The following is a 17,709-nucleotide window of genomic DNA, read 5'->3' as shown; positions in this document are numbered from 1 at the left end:
GCCGTGCCACCCCACTCGCATCCCTCCCTGTCCAGAAGCTCCCCAACACCCACTCGAAATTGGCTCCTTCGTAGGAGTGGCCTCTGCCCATCTCCAGCCAGGCTCAAGCCTTTGGTCTTGGTCTGGGGGGAGAGTGGCCTGCCCAGCTATGGGTGGAGGCCCCTTTCTGCTCCCTGACCGGAAGCCCTATGCCAGCTGGTGACCCACTGGCCCCTTGTAGGCCTGGGGGAACTGCCCTGGGACTCCATTCAGAGGAAGGGCCTTCCTGGTGACATTATGCTAGCCCCTGGGCCTCTGGGGCCCCTGAGTGCTCACAGACCAGCCCCAACAGTGATGGAGGAAGCTGGGTGATGGCTGAGCCCTAGGGGCTGGGGGACAGGAGGCCACAGTGGCCTTGTCACAGCACCTTCCTCTCTGGAGGGAGGTCTCTGCTGAAGGACCCCCCCCCAACCCCTCCCCAGCATTTTCATCAAAGCCTGGGTGGGGACAGCCGTCTCTGCTGAGCGCCGCCATGAGCAGGAGGCTTGGAGGGCAGGGCAGGACTCCCTCATCCGTTTGTTTCCTCCCCGACTTTATTGAACGCCTGCTAAGTGCCCCTGGGATTCCAGGTTTTGGGATACAGTGGGGAACAAGACAGGCCGAGCCCTCGGATGAAAAGGGTGTGATACATATTCCTGTAACTTCGTGGTGTAAAAAGTAACACAGCAGGCCCGGGGGCCAGATAGACAGGTGGTCACAGGGCCTCCCCTGAAAGAGGTGAGGGGGAGGCGGGGAGACATCTGGGGAGACAGAGGCAGCAAGTGCAAAGGCCCTGAGTGGGGGGAAGTGAGGAGGCCCGTGTGGCTGGAGTGGAGAGCAGGGAGGAGATGGAGGAGGGATTTGCAAGGGGCCGGGCCATGGAGCCCCGGGCCAGTGTGAGCAGGGGTGAGGTGTGACCCTACTGCTGTGTTGAGAATGTGGGGGCTAGGGCCACCACGGGGAGACCAGTGAGGTGGCTACTGCACCAGTCCTGGCGGGAGAGGACGGCGGCTGGACCAGGGGTGGCCGTGGGGGGCAAGAGCAGAGGCCAAGTTCTGGCTTGGTTTTGCTGATGGGTGGGATGTGGGTGTGAACTCAAGCCTGTGCCCTGACTCTGGGGCTGGCCTTGGGGGAGCCGTGGGCCTTGCTGAGATCTGAGCAGCCGGGGGCTCCTGCAGGAGTTGGGTGTCCGTCGGGTTGAGTCTGGGGCCCATCAGGAGCACGAGGGGGCTCTGGAGCGGGCAGCTGGGTAAGGGAGTCTGAGCTGAGTGGGAGAGCAGGACTGATCCTCACAGGGGTGGTGTCTGAGCCCTGAGAACTGGTTCGGATGGAGGCTAGAGCTGAGCACTTCATGTGAGGGGCCGGAGGTCCAGGAGGAGGCACAGTAAGAAGAGAAGGAGGTGCCAAGGATGGGAGGGACCCGCCGCGCCGTGACTGGATTCCGCCTGGATGACAGCTGCCTCCGTTTGTGTGCAGCGGGGCGGGAGCCTGACTCAGTGGATGGATCAGGGTCAAGAGAAAGAGGGCCTCTGTCTCCCCAGGGAGAGAGAAAGAGAGTCAGGGGCCATGGTGAGGAGGAGGTGTCAGGGCGTGAGGAGGGTGCAGGCAGGCAGAAAGGAGTCCCCCCCCCCCGCCACTCTGCCCCGCACTGGGACCCTCAGCCTCCCAAGCAGGTGGTTCACCTCCCAGCCCAGCACCCGCTACCGTGGGCCACCGGGCACTTTTCTCCACCTTGCCAGGTACTCTCACTTGTGAAATGGGCCCTCAGCCCTCACTCACTCCCAGGGGTGCTGTGGGGTGAGTGAGGGTGTGAGGACCGGGCCCTGCCTCCAGGACACACACACACACACACACACGCACACAAGTATACACACACACACACACACACACACACTGGCCTCCCCTCACCAGCCCTGCCCCATGTCACCTCTTCGCACCATTTGCCTTTTTCTCCATCCCAGCTGCTGACCCAGAAGACACCACTCACTTCCCTCTGCCTCCCAGCAGCCCCCAAGATCGCCTGCACCCCTGCCCTCACCTTCCAGAACATTCCATTAGCTTCCCTGTCTTCTTTCATCCCAAGATCTAAGGCACTTTATAACCTTGACACTTCCTTTGATGAGTGGGGACACTGAGGCCCCAGAGAGGGTGAGGCTTCCCAGTGGAGCTCCGGGTCCCCGTGCAAGGCCCAGGCTGCCGGGCCCAGGGGAGGCGGGCTCCAGGACCCCGAGGCCCCATGCCAAGGCCCTGCACCCTCTCTCCCTTGTCCCGCCTCCCTGCTGACCTGCGGCCTGCTCAGCCTCCTGGCACAGCCTGTGACAAGAGCCGGCAAGGTGTGAAGGCCACATTCCCACCTTCCTTCCCTTCCTTGATGGAAACCGAGGCACCATGTGAGGTCTGCCTGGCTGCACCTTCCCTGCCCATCCCCCCGCCCCTGTGTCCAGTCCCCCCTCCAAGGCCCAGCCATGCCCCACCCCCACTGCCAGGAGCAGGTGAAGGGAGGAAGTGGCCTTGGCAGCCAGGCTGTGGGCCTGCCAGTGGAATAACTGGTTTGGGCCCATCCCGGAGCTCAGGGCTGGGAGGCGGGCTCCCGCGGAGGGCCAGACCTGTGCCCTGAGTCCCTTAGCAGGTGGAGAATGGCTCTCTGACTCACGGCCCTGAGCCCAGCACCTCACCGCCTGGGGAGGCCTCCATCACACCTCCCCCGAGTGAGCCCTGTGCCTCGAGCGTGGGCAGCACCAGCCTGCTGAGCCCACCAGAGTCGGGTCCCAGGGATGAGGTCCCAAGGAGCGGGGTCCGGGAGTCGAGGAAAGACAAAGTGGGCCACCTGTCAAAGGCTGCTGATGGTGGAATCAGGCGAGACCCCAGGCCTGCTGGTCGGACTTCACGTGGGGGTCTTTGGCAGGACCGCTGCTCCTCTGAGCACTGAGGGGCTGCCCCACACCATGAGTTGCAGGTACAGCTGGGCCCACAGTCCAGGACCTGCGGGCTCAGTGCCCCCGGAAGTGGCCCAGCAAGGTGGCCACTCATTTAGGCCTGGGAGAATCTGAGAGCACTGAGCTGGGGGAGCGTCCAGCCACAGAACCTGGAGGTCAGGCAGAGCTGGGTCCCAGTGTCACCTGTCGGCCTCCTGGGCATTAACTGCAGCGAGTGGCCGCACTCTGCCCCCAGCACCGAGCTGCGCCCAGTGGGCCCTCGGTGACTCAGCAGGCACTTACTGGGCTCCGTAACCCAAGGCCTGGGCGCGCCGGCCTCCTTGAGGACCCTTATCTCGGCCCTGCGGTCGGGGCGGGGGAACGGGGAGCCCTTATCCTGAGGTTCCGCACCAGTGGCACTCCAGCTTCCCCTGGAAGTTAATGAGTAGACATTCGAGGCCGCCCTGAACGGCTCTGGGACGGGAGTGACTCACGGGTCAGCCAGGCCGCCTGCCCCACTTGTGCTCACCAGGGCTCACCGAGACTGTGCAGGGCCAGCCAGGTCACCCCAGGGATGGGACAGACCCTTCAGAGAGGATCAGGGGGTTCCGGGTGCTGGGGAGTACACAGACAGGGCACGTGGCCAGGAGGAACGGGCCCTGGAACAGCCAGGGATAGCCCCTGAGAGACGAGAAGTTGGCCGTTGAAGGAGGGGCTGGGACGGACAGTGTTCCGGGCAGAGGGACAGCCTGGGCAAAGGTCCTGGGGCAGGAAGGAGCTTGGGGTGTGCTTGGAGGCCTGTGTGGCTGGGAGTGGAGGGATCAGGTGCTTGGGGACACAGAGGGCTGGAAGAGTTAGGCTGGACATGGTTTTAGGGCCTTTTTCTGGGACCTGGAAGCCAGAGGGAGGCTGAGTCAGGAGTGTCCCATGGGACTTCCATTTTCAGACATCCTTCTAGCCGCAATGTCTCGAGGCATGGCTTGGGCAGAGCAGGGTGACTTCTCTGCCCCGAGCCCCAGGCTGGACATCCAGTGACTCTCGAGGGCATCCTCACGGCCAGGCATCGTGTGAAGCCGGGTCCCAGCTGACCCCAGCCTGTCCTGCAGGCTGGACAGAGAGGGGTGTGCAGCCCAGAAGGCCATGAGCCCCCACTGCAGCCAGGCCAGGGGCACCTTGGCCGGGTACGGTCCCCTCTCGGGGCCTTGGAGCGGGTGGGGAGGGCAGCTCCAGCTTCAGGTGGAATCCTCACCCTGGAGCCGGGCAGGAGCCTGGACGGGGTCGAGTGGAAAAGCCGACAAAAGGCAGAGTCCGCCCGGAGTGGGCAGACGGCCAGGCAGCCGCCCTCCTGATAATGTCGTGTGGCAAACTCCGCCCCTTGAGATGAGGATGAAAGGCAGCATCGCGGCCACTGCTGTTGGACCAGCACCGCCGACCAGCCTTGAGGAACCACGGTTCCAAAGGCCTCCCTGGGCGGGACACAGGGTGGGCTGGGCTCTAGGACAGCCAGGCAGCCCCCAGTGATTGGTGCAGCCTTGGAGGTGGGGACAGGGTGTCCCAGAAAGGTGGCACTTGTGAGTCCAGCCCTCATTTGCATCTGAGGAAAGGAGGTCACCCAGCAATGTAGCCACAGAGAAGGACAAGAGGGCAGAAGGACTCTGGTGCCCTGAGTCCCGCCTGGCGCCCTTTCACGGCATCCGTGAGTCCGTCCCTCCAGCCTCCTGTCCATCCATTCAACCAAAAATAAAAGGGAGAGTGGACAAAGCCGCACTAATGGGTGCCTGCCCTCAGCTTGTAAAACGGGTCCAATGAGCTGATGAAAACCGATGTGGCCCAGAGCCCTATCCTGCGGACCCGGCGTCACGAGGGTCCCCAGGGCTGACTCTGGCGGCACGTCGACCTGAAGGCCCTGGGGAGGGGCGCCCGAGCTGTGTCCTGGAGGACAGAGCAGCGCCGGGGTGGGGGGCCTAAGGCTGGAGGGCATTCCCAGCTGAGAGGACCCTCCGCGCAGAGGCCGGGGCTGAAGCCGCCCAGCTGTGTGCGTTTCCCTTTCACGTCTCTCTCCTTTCTGGCATTTTGTCCTGGGCGGGGGGTGGTCAAAGAGAGCTCTGAGTGGGGAAGGACACCCCGGCTTCCCCTAGGGGCCCCCCAGGGTCCCTGTGCTCCCTGCAGTTCACCAGCCACCATGAAAGGGATAGGCGAGATCCCAAGAGAAGGGGCCTGGCTCCCTGCCACCCACCCCTCACTTGTCACCAGCCTCCCAAAATAGCCATCTAAGTGGCTGCCTCTGCTCCCTCGCATTTCCGGGGCATCTGGCAAAGAAAGCAGGTTTTGTGCGTGCCCGGCCAGGCCCTGAGCAGTGACGCCCAGGCCCCTGGGGCCAGAGTCCTGAAGAAAGGGCCCTTCTCTCTGGGGTGTCCCTGCTCACGTCACAGATCATTCCTGATAGTCAGAGGAGGGGGCTGTGGGGCCTGCACCCAGCCTCGTCCCTCCCCTGGCGTCTGAGCGAGGCCTCACTCTGGGTCCAGCGCCCTCTGACCTTCCGACCTGTCAGTTAGTGGAAGTGCTTGTTTGTTTGGAGCCCCAGCGGTCAGAAAGCTGGACATCCAGCATCCTGGGCAGTGGGCGTTGACCGAGGGGCCGGAGATGGGCCAGTGGGGGCAGGGAGGGGTCAGTGGCACATGCAGGCTGGACAAGTGCTAGCTCCACCACTGACCGACTGCGTGAGCCTGGCCAGGTCCCAGCCCGAGAAACGGGAGCTGGCTGAGGCCCGACCTCTCCCATGCTGGGGTCCCCCCGGCTTCCCAGATCCCACGTGGACAGAGCCCTTCCACCCGGGGTTTCCGCAGGAGCTCTGACAGCAGTGTGTGTGTGCGTGTATGTACACATGTGTGCACCTGCGTGTGTGTGCGTGTGCACTCGTGTGCTGCGGCGGAGTGGGCAGGGAAAACCTCTCGGAACCCCGTGGAGGGCCGAGGGCAGCTTGTGGCTGGCCTGGTTTGGAGGAGCAGGGGACGTCTCCCAGGACGCTGATGAGGTCTGGGGTGGACTTTACTGTCCATGTGAACAGCTCATACGTTTGTTCCACCGTCTAATGCCCACTGGGTGCTCGGTGCAGAGTCCCACCCAGGGCCACCTGCCCTCAGGGCCCACTGGCCGTCTGATAGAGTGAGCCCTTCTCAGAAGACGGTGTGCCCACTGGGGAGGAGGGCCAGGGCCTCACGGAGAAGGGCCCTTGCAGGATGTATAGGAGTTTTCTCTGCTGCTGAGGGGCAGGATGTTCCAGCCATGCACCAGCCTGGGGGGCCAAGCAGCCTGGGTCGGTAAGAAGTTCCCGTTTTGCTCCTCAAAATCCCCTGGGGAGGGGACTGGGCCGGCCCTCAGGAGGAAACAGTGACGGGTCAGAAGGGCCAGCCCCCAGCGCCTGGTTCCCAGGTGACATCGCCTGCCCGCCCCTTCCCGAGGGGTCAAGGGCCGAGTTCCCATGTGGTGACTCACGGCGAGGAAACGCTTCCTCAGGAGTGAAAGCTGAGGAGAGAGCCTGAGTCACAGCCCTGGTGGTAGCAGGCTGTGGTGTGGTGCGTGCTGGGCCTTGTGGGGCCTCAAAGACCCCAGGCCAGTGTGCCCCCACCCCCAGGAAGGGCATAGGTTGGAAAGGGGGCTCCTGAGGCCCACTGTGTGCAGGCGGGTCCTTGCCCGCCAGGGGAAGGAGGCCTGAGGGTTCCCACAGGCTTCGCGGGGGTCCCATGGCTCTCATGCGGTGGAGCCCAGGTTCAAACCCGGGCCCTTGCCTACCCCAGCACCGCGGCCCAGCCGCAGTGGTGTGCCCTCCTGGTGTGGCCTGGTGTGTTGCCCACACGGCCGCCTCACCCCAGACCCGAGTCACCAAGGGGAAGGGCTGCCGTCCCAGCCGCTGTCTTCCACCCGGGAGGCCCCTCAGCTCCCCCAGGCGAGGACGACTGAGGGCCCTTTCCCCAGGGAGCCTCGGTCTCCTCCTCTGTACAGTGGGTGGGGCCCTTGGGGAGCTCCTCCCCGTTGGTTCTGGTTCCTCCGAACATATGGCCTGGCGCGAAAGCGCAGGCCCCCCAGGTCTCTGACACCCCTGCCCAGGCCGGGAGCAGTTGTGCATTCACACGAATGCACATGCACACAGCAGGCCGGTCCTTTGGGGCCCTTTTCTGCCCCTCAGTAGCCTGGGAGCCAACACTCCCCCCGGAGAATCTGCCCTGGCCCTTCCGGGGCTCCCCATCCTGGCTCCCCCCCCGCCCACCCTCAGAGGCCGCCAGGACCTACAAGCTGTGGACACTGAGGGCTGCAGCCACAGCGTGAGGGTCGGGATGGTGAGAGCCTCATCTGTTCCTTCATCTGTCATCTGGTAAATGTGCCCTGAGGGTCCTGGTCCCCGCCCTCCGGGTCGCGGGCTATGGGGATGTGGGTGGTGGGGTTTGAGCTGTTCTTAGCTGTTGAGGCCTAAGTGTGACTGAAGGAGCAGGTGGGGAGATGCTGCGACCCACACCCTGCAACCCTGTGTGACCACAACTGTCGTCCCCAGCCTTCAGTGTCCGGCCCTCGTGGCTCTTGTCATCAACCTCCTGGGAGCTGTTCTCAGCTTCACCTGCATCCCTGCCAGCACCAAAGGGGCCAGCGCTCATGCCCAGGCTGCCCCGCCAGGTAAGCCCCACCAGGTGCATCCCACCAGGTAGGCCTTGCCAGGTACGCCCCACCAGGGACACCCCATCAGCCACCCCCCACCAGGCACTCCCCACCAGGTACGCCCCACCAGGTACACCCCACCAGCCACCCCCCCACCAGGCACTCCCCACCAGGTACGCCCCACCAGGTACACCCCACCAGCCACCCCCCCACCAGGCACTCCCCACCAGGTACACCCCACCAGGCACACTGCACCAGGTACGCCCCACCAGGTACACCCCACCAGCCACCCCCCCACCAGGCACTCCCCACCAGGTGCGCCCCACCAGGTACATCCCGCCAGTCATGCCCCACCAGGCACACCCCACCAGGTACACCCCACCATGCACTCCCCACCAGGTTCACTGTGCCAGGATGCTCGGCCGGTACGAGGCATGAGCCCTCCCCTCCCACCAGCCTGCACCCGGACCTCGGGCCAGGCCTCCTCTGCCGGGGCCATCCCTTCAGGGTCAGTCTGCCGAGACCACGACATGCCAAAGTGTCCATGGTGGCTTCCCGTTCACTGAGGTGGACGTGTGTGCTCCAGGCAATGGGCGTGTGGGGCATGGGCCACTCACGCGCTCTCTCCTTCCTTGAGTCCCTCCGGGTGCCGGGCATCTCCCGGCTGCCAACACCATCGGAGCTGAGCTAGGTGTGGACCTGGAGGGGTCCTTGTCCGTGGAGGGCATGAGATAGGGGTCAGGCAGGCTGAGGGCTGAGGCAGGGGAGGCGTTAGGAGGGAACACCCGGGGGGGCCTGGGGTGGACAGGGAGGGACCATGGGGTGGGCAGGGGAGGGTAAGCCAGGTTCCTGAGGCCCAGAGCACCCAGGCACCATGGTGTGAGGGGAGCACCGAGGTGGGGACAGAGCACAGCCAGATTGGGGCCTGTGAGGCTCGACATGCCTCCTGGGGCTCCTCAGAGGGGCCCCCTCCAGGGTGTCCTGGCCCAGCCGCTGCATGCCTGGCACAGAATAGTGACCAAGGGACAGTGACGTTCCGGGATGGAGGGACCCATCTGGAGCCATCCTGGGACAGGGGACCCCTGAGCCGTGGCTGTGAGGGGCGACCCAGAGTCAGGACCTTGGGTGGAGACCGGGACACAGGAGGCCCCCAGGAAAGCCAGGCAGGGAGAGGGCAGGGGGCAGGGCAGAAAGTGGACCCTGCTCCCCAGCGGCCGCCGCGCTGGCCTGGTCCTGCTCTTGCCCTGTGCTGGGGAGCGAGGGCCCAGGTCCGGGCCAGGCTGCCTGAGAGCAGAGGTACAGTGTTTCCTGGGTGCCTCCCGGAATTTGGCCTGAGGGCCCAGGCCTGGGAGTGTGGTGAGCTGCCCGTGCCCACCCAGGGGGCTGCTGGAGAGGGGGCCCCGGGAGAGTCACCAGCTCCCCTTCCCGTGAGCAGGCGCCAAAGCCAGAGGGAGGAGAAGCTGCGGAGAGCTCCGCCGTGACAGGTGTGGGACTCTGCGCTCCAGAGGAGGGCTTCCCCCGAGCCAGCGGGCCAGGGGAGAGTGACACCTCCAGGCCCGGCCCCTGCAGCCAGGCTAGGCCGGGGTGGGGCGCTGGGACCGGGGCCGTGCGGGGATCTGACAGGCCTCGCCGCGTCCCCCAGGTGGATCCAAGGCCAGCGTGTTTGACCTGAAGGCCATCACTCGCCTGCTGCTGCAGCCGGGCGTCCTGCCCGTGTTTCTGGTCAAGGTGGTCTGCGGCTTCCCCTTCGGTGAGTCCCTGAGCGCCCCGCCGGGCGTCCAGAGCCTGGGGCAGCTGAGAATTCTGGGCAGGGGACAGAGGTCCGTGGTCAGGGCACCGCCCTCCCTCTGCCCTGCGTCCTGTGCCCCGGGCCTGCCCCGTCTCCAGCCTGCCCTGCGCTATATCCAGTCCTGTCTGTCCCAGAGAGGGAGACGCCCCTGGGTCACGCAGACGTAGATGCACAGCCCAGGAGGAAGGAGAGAAGCGCAGGTGTCTTCCTCGTCCCCTCCAGCCCCTCAGGGCCCGGCTCGGAGCCCTTCACTCCAACTTTACCGCTGGTTCTAACGGTCCCGCCTTGAGGTCTCCAAGTCCTCTGGGGACAATCTGAGGAGCAGAGAAGACAGTGAGTCTGACTGAGAACACACGTTCTGCAGACTCCTGTGTCCCGCCCTCTCAGTGGACCCTGAGGGCATCACCCATCACCGTTGTGTCCGTGGCAACCCCTCTGAGCACCTCTCCGGGGTCCTCAAACCCGGGGAGCAGCCCAGACAACAAACTAGTGAGGTCCCGTTCAAAAGTGCTCAGATGCTTTGTGTTGGCTAAAGGGTTGACCCCTGACCCGCACAGCAAGTTCTCTGCATGCCCCTGCAAACCTATTGAAGCTCTGGGGGTCTCGGGGTCCAAGGTTGAGGCAAGGGGCTTCCGGGCCAGGCCCTTGCCAGCTCCGTCTTGGATCCAGGCCAGCTCTTTGGGTGTGGTGACTGGAACTGTGTCACCGACATCAGTAAAAGGGCCTTTAAGGGCCACCAGTGGGTCTGGGGCCAAATCCTCCCACATCACCAGCCCCGGGTCCCCCGTCTCCCAACTGCCCTCATCTGCGATGCCTTGGGCTCCGGCTACTCTGTCCGTGGGGTAGTTTTCAGCACCTGCCTGCTCACAGCCAACAGCAGCCCCAAGGGGTGGCACTTCCCTTACCAGGGATCCGGAAAAATCTCAGGGAAGGCTCTTATCGGTCCAGCTGGTGTCACGTGCCCCTCTCTGAACCGGTCCCTGTGGCCAGGGCCCCTGGTATCCTGATGGGTCAGCCCTGGGCTGCCACCCCAGCCGACAGGAGGGAGGAGTGGGCAGGACCACAGCAGCCCTGACCTCCCCGCCCCACCCAGGGCTCTTCATGGTCATGTTCTCCATCATCTCCATGGACTTCTTCCAGTTGGAGGCCGCCCAGGCCGGCTACCTCACGTCCTTCTTCGGCATTCTCCAGATGGTGAGTGGGTGCCGGGGGCACAGGGCGTACCACGGGGTGGGCCGGGGTTCTCCAGACGTGACGGACTCCACGCCTGCCCGACTGGGTTTCTCACCCGCGCTCGTGCTGTCCTGTGCTCCCGCCTTCCCAGAATTCTGCACGGTCTCCCCTCCCGCCTCTCTGAGCAGCCTCGCCCTCCTCTCCCTGCTCGCGGATCTCACGCGTGGGTCTGCAAGCAGGCCACCGCCCGGCCCCAGGCCCACGTGCCCGCAGCCTGTCTGCCCACCCATCTGCCTAGGGGTCCCATCTGAGAGGGGAGGGGGGGCTCATCCCCAGTGGAGGCTGGGGGGCCCTTGGCTTCCTGTCTGGAAGCACGTCAGGGGTCCGTGGTGCACCAGGTGCATCTGGGCACCCGGCAGTGGACCAGACAGGGAGAGGAGCAGACCCAGGGGCGGGGGGGCCGTGTGTTACAGGAGAATGGCCGGGCTCTGCGTCCCGCCAGCCGTGTGACTTGGGAAGGTTTCCCAGGCTCTCTGGTCTCCGTTTCTGTCAAACCATAGTGCCCCTCGTGGGGCCGGCGGGCAGACTAGATGAGCTAAGGTGACAGAGCACCTCGGCGGGCCCCATGGAGTGATGCTATCACTCTGTCATTGTGGGAGGCCCAAGACTCGCAGCCCCCCGTCAGGAGGTGCCTAGAAGCAGGCAGGGTCCTGTCTGCCAGGCCCGGGGACCCCCAGCTCCAGGCCTGGGGCGAGACCTGCCCGAGCCCAGCCGCCCGCCAGCTCCTCCTGGACATCTGGACCAGGCCCTGGGGTGACGGGGACAGGTGGTGACGTGCCGCTGCCACCCGGGACATCTGCCTGACAGCCGGAGCGCGGGAGGGGCTATTCTGGGACCCGCCTGAGCGGGGGAGGGGCCCCCGGCTCTCCGGAAGTGGCCCACATTCCCGGCACCTCCGAGCCATCTGCTCCCGCGCCCCTGGACCCAGGACTGGTCCAGACCCTCCTGCTGAGATAGCTGCTCCTGGGAGGGGCCGGCCCCCACCCCACCAGAGGCAGACAGGGCCGGGAAGGGCCGCCTGGTCGGGGAGAACACAGATGAACGGGAAACAATAATCATAACACTCTAACACTGAGGGCCGCGGGAGCCTTGTTCTAAATGGCTGCCCTCAGCCTGCCTGGGGCCAGAGCACCAGTCTGAGCTGTGTCCTGGATACCCCGGGCCCAGGGGACCCAGGCTGACCCCAGCTGAACCAGAAGACCCCTCGAGACCCTCAGGGACAGACACTGGTAGCCTCTGGCCTGGTTGGGGGCAGGGGCTGGCCTGCCATGGCCACGATGGTGACCCTACCTGAGAGGGCCTGGGGCCGCAGCGTCCGTAAGGATGGTGACACCTCGGGGGAGCCAGGCCTTGGAGGGCAGCGGGGGGATAGGATTGGGGGAAGGAGCCCCAGGGGAGGTCTGGGGTGGGCAGGAGGACCTTCAGAGAAGGAGCAGGGAGCCTGCAGAGGAACGCAGTGTGCCAGACCCCAAGGTCCTAAGTCCAGCCCGGGTGGGGTAGGGTGCGGTGCAGCTGAGGCCCTGAGCTGTGTCTGGAACCTCTTCGGGTGGAACACGGGGCTTGGGACCTGGGTTTTGTTTGCACAGAGAGAGGCCTGAAGCCTCATCAGGTACCTCCCCGTCCCCATCCAGGGTTGGTCATCAAGTGTCCCAGAGAGGCAGCCCGCTGAAGGGGGAACCATGCCCCACCCCCGGCCCCCCACAGCTGGTCTCGCACTTGCTGCCTCCCTCCGCAAGGCATGCCCCTCCCTGAGGTGTGGCCGCTGCAGCCTGATCCCAAAGGGATCTCCCTGCCCCCCCGCTCCCTGTGTGCGGGGGGGCATTGGGGTTAGGGACTGGCAGGGAGTGGCAGCCCAAATGGTCCTAATGTGAGGGGACAGTGGTCACCCGGCGGGCTTGCAGACCTCTGTCCCTCACAGACCCTCCCGTGAAAGCCCCCACTGGGCCTTCATCTACGCCCAGGGCCTTGTGCCACCGCAGGGATGGGGGGCTTCCATCATACTGGGGGGAGACCACCACCTACACATCTGGTGTGTCAGGGGTGACTAGTACTCGAAGGAGGATGTCGTTGGAAGGGCAGAGGGGCAGAAGTGGGGGGCTCTCCGCTGGAGCAGAGACCCTGAGATGAGAGAACCGCAGGGTGTGGGAGAGGCGGCATGTGCAGAGGCCCTGAGGTGGGGACACACCTGTGGCCGTCGTGGCTGAGCCAGCCTGAGTGGGGAGGAGTGGGCTCTGAAGACCTGGACGGGGGTGGTCAGCGGGGCCAGAAGGATGGAGCAAGCCGGGGCGGCGGGGGCTGGACGTGGGCTTACCGGAGCCCTCTGGCCCTGGCTGCTGTCAGAGGGTGGGCGTGGAACCCACTGCTCAGGGGGCCGCTGGGACCGTGGAGGGGGCTGGGGAGGCTCCAGCGGGGCCAGGGTAGAGTGGGAGGGAGGGCTGGGAGAAAGTGGAACATCTGGCGAGTTCGTTAATTCTAGTTTCATGCAATAACCTGTAAGGCATGGAAGTTTAGGCTTTTTTTAAGTTAGTGGGAAACTCGAGAGACGATACTGGTACGTTAGGGTTTTGGTCTCGGTGTTTGAATGAAATGCTGAGGCCGATTGAAATCTATCATACTGTGGTTTCTCCCAGGTGTACTGCACTCAGGGAAACCTGCCGGGTAGACCTTCCTTTAAACAGACAAATGAACAAAACCGAGATAAGGCAGGTCTGAAAGCCGGATTTTTTGGAGGGAAGGACTTTGGTTCTGGTTTGAAACAGTTTTGTTACGCCAGGCAGGCAGTGAGCAGAGTGGTGGATCCTGTTCTACAGGGCTGGGCCCGCCCCAGGACTCACAGCCCAGCCCCACGGGCACTGCCCCCCAGCCTGCCCCCCAGACCCCTCAGCCCCAGTGGGCACTGATCCCGAGGCCCCCCCCCAGCCCAGGCAGGTACTGCCCCCAACCTGTCCCCCAGTCCCCACCCAGCCCAGGAGGGCACTGACAGCCAACCTGCCCCCCAGCCCAGGTGGGCACTGCGCCCCAGCCGGCTCCCCCAGCCCTGGTGGGCTCTGCCCCAAGCCTGCAGTGCCCCAAGCCTGCAGTGCCCCGAGCACTTCCCGCCTGCCTGGTGGAGGAGGTGAGAGGACCAGATAGGAAGCCTCACCCTGGCCTGGGAGCGGCCTGCGGGCTGGGCCTGCCCACTGAGTCACGTCCCTGGTGTCCCTGGGCATCCCTCCTCATGAAGAGGAGCTGGGGGCAGGAAGGGGAGTGGGCGCCTTAACCTACCCCAGCTCCTAGCTGGCTGCGCCCTGGGGAGGGCGAGGAGGACACAGCTGGGAGTGGAGGGCTGCGGGATAATGGAGGGAACAGCGGGCGGCCTTGGGGAGTCTGGCTGCCCCTGCCTCTGGGGACCCCTCCCGAGCAGGCTCAGGCCCGGGCACTGGGTGGTTGGTGCCGGGTCTCACCGTCCACCCCCCTGGGCTGCACCTCGGCTCCATCACTGGCCTGCTCTGGGACTCTAGGCAAGTGATGTCAGCCTTCTGGGCCTCAGTTTACCCGGTTGTAACTGGAGTCGTGTCCTCCTAGGGTGTGGCGAGGAGGTCCAGTCCTTGACACAGGGCTGGCCCCCATAGACAGCAGCTGATGTGCCTGCCAGGGCCAGGCCTCAGTCCGGCCAGCTGGGTGGAGGACGCCACTGGGCACCCAGACACTGGGCTCGGTTCCCAGTCCAACCACTGCTCTCTGCACCCTAGTCTCCCGATCTGGGAAATGGGCAGCTCCGACCTCCCAGGTGGGAGGAACACAGAGGGGGCTGAGGGAGAGCGGTGAGAGGTGAGGGGCACACGGGAGCGGGGGGACACTGGAAGGGGCTTCACAGGGCCACAGGGGTCCCCAGGCTTGGGGTCAGGGCCTCGCTGCAAGCATTTTCAAATGATCAAAGACCTTTGTTTGTACCATAAGCCATGGCCTCCCCCACCCCCCATCAGCAGTTAACTGGCCCTTCTTTGATTAAAATATGTTTATCATGCTTGAAACAAGAGACGAGATTAGTTTTGAATGTGATGATTGGACCTATGAGCGGCTGGCCGAGCATGTGTGTGTGTGTGCGTGTGTGCGTGTGTGCGTGTGTGTGTGTGTGTGCGCGCGCGCGCGCGCGCCGCCCAGGCTGCCCCTGTCTCCCCAGGGACCTTGGAGCCAACTTGCGGACCACGGGGCCCACACTTCTGCCCTGGACCTGGTGGCTGCTGGGCGTTGGGCAGGGACCCCCAAGGGCTGCAGGTGGGGAGGGAGGTTCCCCGCAGCACAGACCCCCTCCCACCCTCCCACTCTCCCTCCCTAGGTCATCCAGGGCCTGGTCATCAGGCGGCTGAGCAGCCGCTTCTCAGAGGAGGCGCTGCTTCGGGCCAGCGTGCTGGTCTTCATGATGGTGGGACTGGGGATGGTGAGAGCTCCCCCACGGGCTGCCGCCCGCAAACAGCGGGCTCCCGGGCTCGCTCCCCCCACCCTCTGCACATGCCCAGTTTGCACTTAGCCCCTAGGCCCCCTCGCCCCCTCCACCGCCACACAGGGCCACCTCTACGGGACCTCAGGCTGGCCCTCCCCCCCGGTCCTGTGCGGCCTGCAGTCACTGTGGCCCCCTGCCTTGCCCGCGCCAGGCGCTGATGTCCAACGTCTCCCACTTCTGCCTCCTGCTGCCCGGCCTGGTCTTCAGCCTGTGTGCCCTCAACGTGGTCACCGACAGCATGCTGACCAAGGCCGTCTCAGCCTCAGACACGGGTGAGTGTGGCCTCCCAGGCCCGGGGCAGGGCAGCCCCCCGGAGACCCCGGCCCTCCTCTCTGGGAAGCTTGCCGGGCAGTTTCAGGTGGAGCAGCTGCCCTGATTGCCGGCTGGGTCAGCACACACCCAGTGGGTGTTGAGTGAGGTGGGTGGCCTGGGGTCTGAGTGGGCAGGATGGGGGTGGTGGGCCACAGGGGCCCTCAGCTGAGCATTCTGCCCACCACGCAGCCCAGCTGGGCCCTGCCAGCCCTGCGCCAGACCCTGCTGACCAGTCCAGGGCCAGGCCTGGGGGATGGGAGGAGGGCTTCCTGGAGGTGGCATCTGACTCGCTCCCAAAGCGTGGGTAGGATTTCACTAGAAAGGGGGAGGGAAAGGTGACATTCTGGGCTGGGCCCAGCTGAGCAAAGGTGTGGAGGTGTGGACTGGACAGGCCCCTGCAGAAGCCAGTTGGGAAGACAGCCCGGTGGGTGGGGAATGGGAAGGAGCGCCAGAAGGGGGTGGTCAACACAGGGAGGGGCTTCCCTCCTGGCAGAGCACTGGCACTGGGGTCTCCTCGGTGAACAAGTGAGTGAATGAACCCAACAGCTAGTGAAATCTGGGAAGCCCCTAGGCCACCCAGTGGGACACAGGTGCCCCCAGACATGGACCCCCAGCCCTCACTCTGCACCCAGCTTCTTTCTTGAGGCCTAGGAGTCTCCCGTGCAGACTGGGGGGCCCTGGGCCTGAGGGTACCTCGGCTCCCACCACCACCCTATCCCAGGCACGGCACAGGTTGAGTTTGGGGGCTCCTGTGGGCTGTTGAGGTCAAAGGCCTCCCAGAAGGCCCAGGGGGCCTGGGCGACCCTTGGTCCATCCACCTGCCTGTCTGCGAGGAGCAGCCCGAGGTCTAGAGGCCGGGATGGGAACAGGGCAGCTGACGGGCAAGAGCTCTTCTCAGGGCTGCCTTGGGGGCCTCCAAGGCCTTCCGGACCTGTGGGAGGCCAGGCTGGTCCTGGAGGGCTTCCTGGAGGCGGTGGGCTGGCACTTTGGAGAGGCCAGGAGGGAGGATGCAGGGGAACAAGGCCTGGAGAGATGAGGGCAGGGCCTGGCGGGGAGGAGGGAGGAGCAGACCCAGACCACGAGGCCACACTGAGCCCCAGCACCACTCCTCAGCTAGAAGGAGCCAGGAGCTGGTTCCCAGCATCAGCCTGGGAACCGGAGACCACAGAGGGGGCGGTAATTGCTCCCCAGTGTCTGCAGGGTGTGTGGGCGATGGGAGAGGCTGCTCTTAAATTTCCCCCACCCCAGGCCCTGAGCCCAGGCGGGGCCTCACCAGGCTGCTCCCTGCTGACCCAGCCCGGGCTTTCCAACTCCCAGAAAGCCGGGATCTGAAGCCCCTGGAGCCGAGGACCCTCTGGGCAGAGTTGTCAGGGTAGACAGTAGCCACACGCATGCTCGCCCACCTGGGGCACAGCTGACAAGAGGGGTGTGGAGATGGGGGTGTCAGGGAACAGGGGGTGCAGGCAGCCGGGTGAGCCCGGGGAGTGGGTGCAGAGAGGCAGGTGGTGGTTTGCCCTGAAGCCCCTCCCAGCCCTGCGGGGAGTGTTCCCTCCAGTCTGTAGGAGGGCAGTGGAGACTGTGGGGGTGACACTGGGGTGCCCTGGCCCACCTTGCAGCCCAGTCCCCCCACCCCCAACACTGGCATGCCATCTCCCTGGCAGGCCTGGGAGGGTGGGCCTGGCCCCTGTGGGCCCGTTCCCACAGGTCAGACTCCTCTTGTGCTTGGGAACTTCTGGGGCAGGGTGGAGGCTCAGCCCCACGTCGGAGCAGCACCCAGTGTGGCCCCTGCATGGTCAGGTGGTCCGCAAGGAGACGACCCACAGGCCGGGGTGGAGGGAGCTGGGGGGGCACAGCGGGAGGACAGCGCAGACTGGGGAGGCCACAGCTCTGTCCAGGAAGTGTGAGGGACCCGCCCGGGCCTGACTCACCACCACCCCCTCTGCCCCGCAGGGACCATGCTGGGCCTCTGTGCCTCTGTGCAGCCGCTGACCCGAACCCTGGGGCCCACCCTGGGCGGCCTCCTCTACCGAAGCTTTGGCGTCTCCATCTTCGGCCACGTGCAGTTCGCCGTCAACTTCTTTGTCCTCCTTGTCCTCTGGAGGCAGCCTATGCTTCAGAAGACGGACAAAGTCTGGTGACCACAGCCCCGGGGGCACAGACTGGCAATAAACTCCTTTGGGACCTCTTCCGGCCTGATTTCTGCAGGATCCCGCCAGTGGGGCCTGCCTGCATCCGGTCAGGGGGTGGGGGGCACAGAGGCAGGACAGGCAGACTGGGGAGGCCATGGCTGGAGCCAGACTGGGGGTGAG

At 65.1% G+C, this 17,709-nt stretch overlaps 1 protein-coding gene across 2 annotated transcripts in view; it reads left to right on the top strand.

The window, feature by feature from the left end:
• The window catches only part of SLC67A1 (solute carrier family 67 member 1), a 30,290-nt gene extending 12,705 nt beyond the window's left edge, over positions 1-17,585 (top strand). Inside the window, exons 5-10 of one of the 2 annotated variants that reach the window (XM_087422471.1) lie at positions 7,483-7,601; positions 9,226-9,333; positions 10,466-10,566; positions 14,924-15,025; positions 15,240-15,360; positions 17,351-17,585. In XM_087422471.1, the coding sequence (XP_087278597.1) occupies positions 7,483-7,601; positions 9,226-9,333; positions 10,466-10,566; positions 14,924-15,025; positions 15,240-15,360; positions 17,351-17,538 (739 nt within the window). In that variant the 3' untranslated portion in view covers positions 17,539-17,585. The remainder of the gene's footprint in view (positions 1-7,482; positions 7,602-9,225; positions 9,334-10,465; positions 10,567-14,923; positions 15,026-15,239; positions 15,361-17,350) is intronic. The other variant, XM_087422470.1, reaches the window with a different exon arrangement.
• Positions 17,586-17,709: the final 124 nt, after the last annotated feature.

Source organism: Ceratotherium simum, chromosome 34 (assembly GCF_057802395.1).
Source record: "Ceratotherium simum simum isolate JZ-2026a chromosome 34, ASM5780239v1, whole genome shotgun sequence".
NCBI lineage: Eukaryota > Metazoa > Chordata > Mammalia > Perissodactyla > Rhinocerotidae > Ceratotherium > Ceratotherium simum.
The sequence above is the reverse complement of the archived record's forward strand: the minus strand, read 5'-3'. Positions and strand labels throughout refer to the sequence as shown.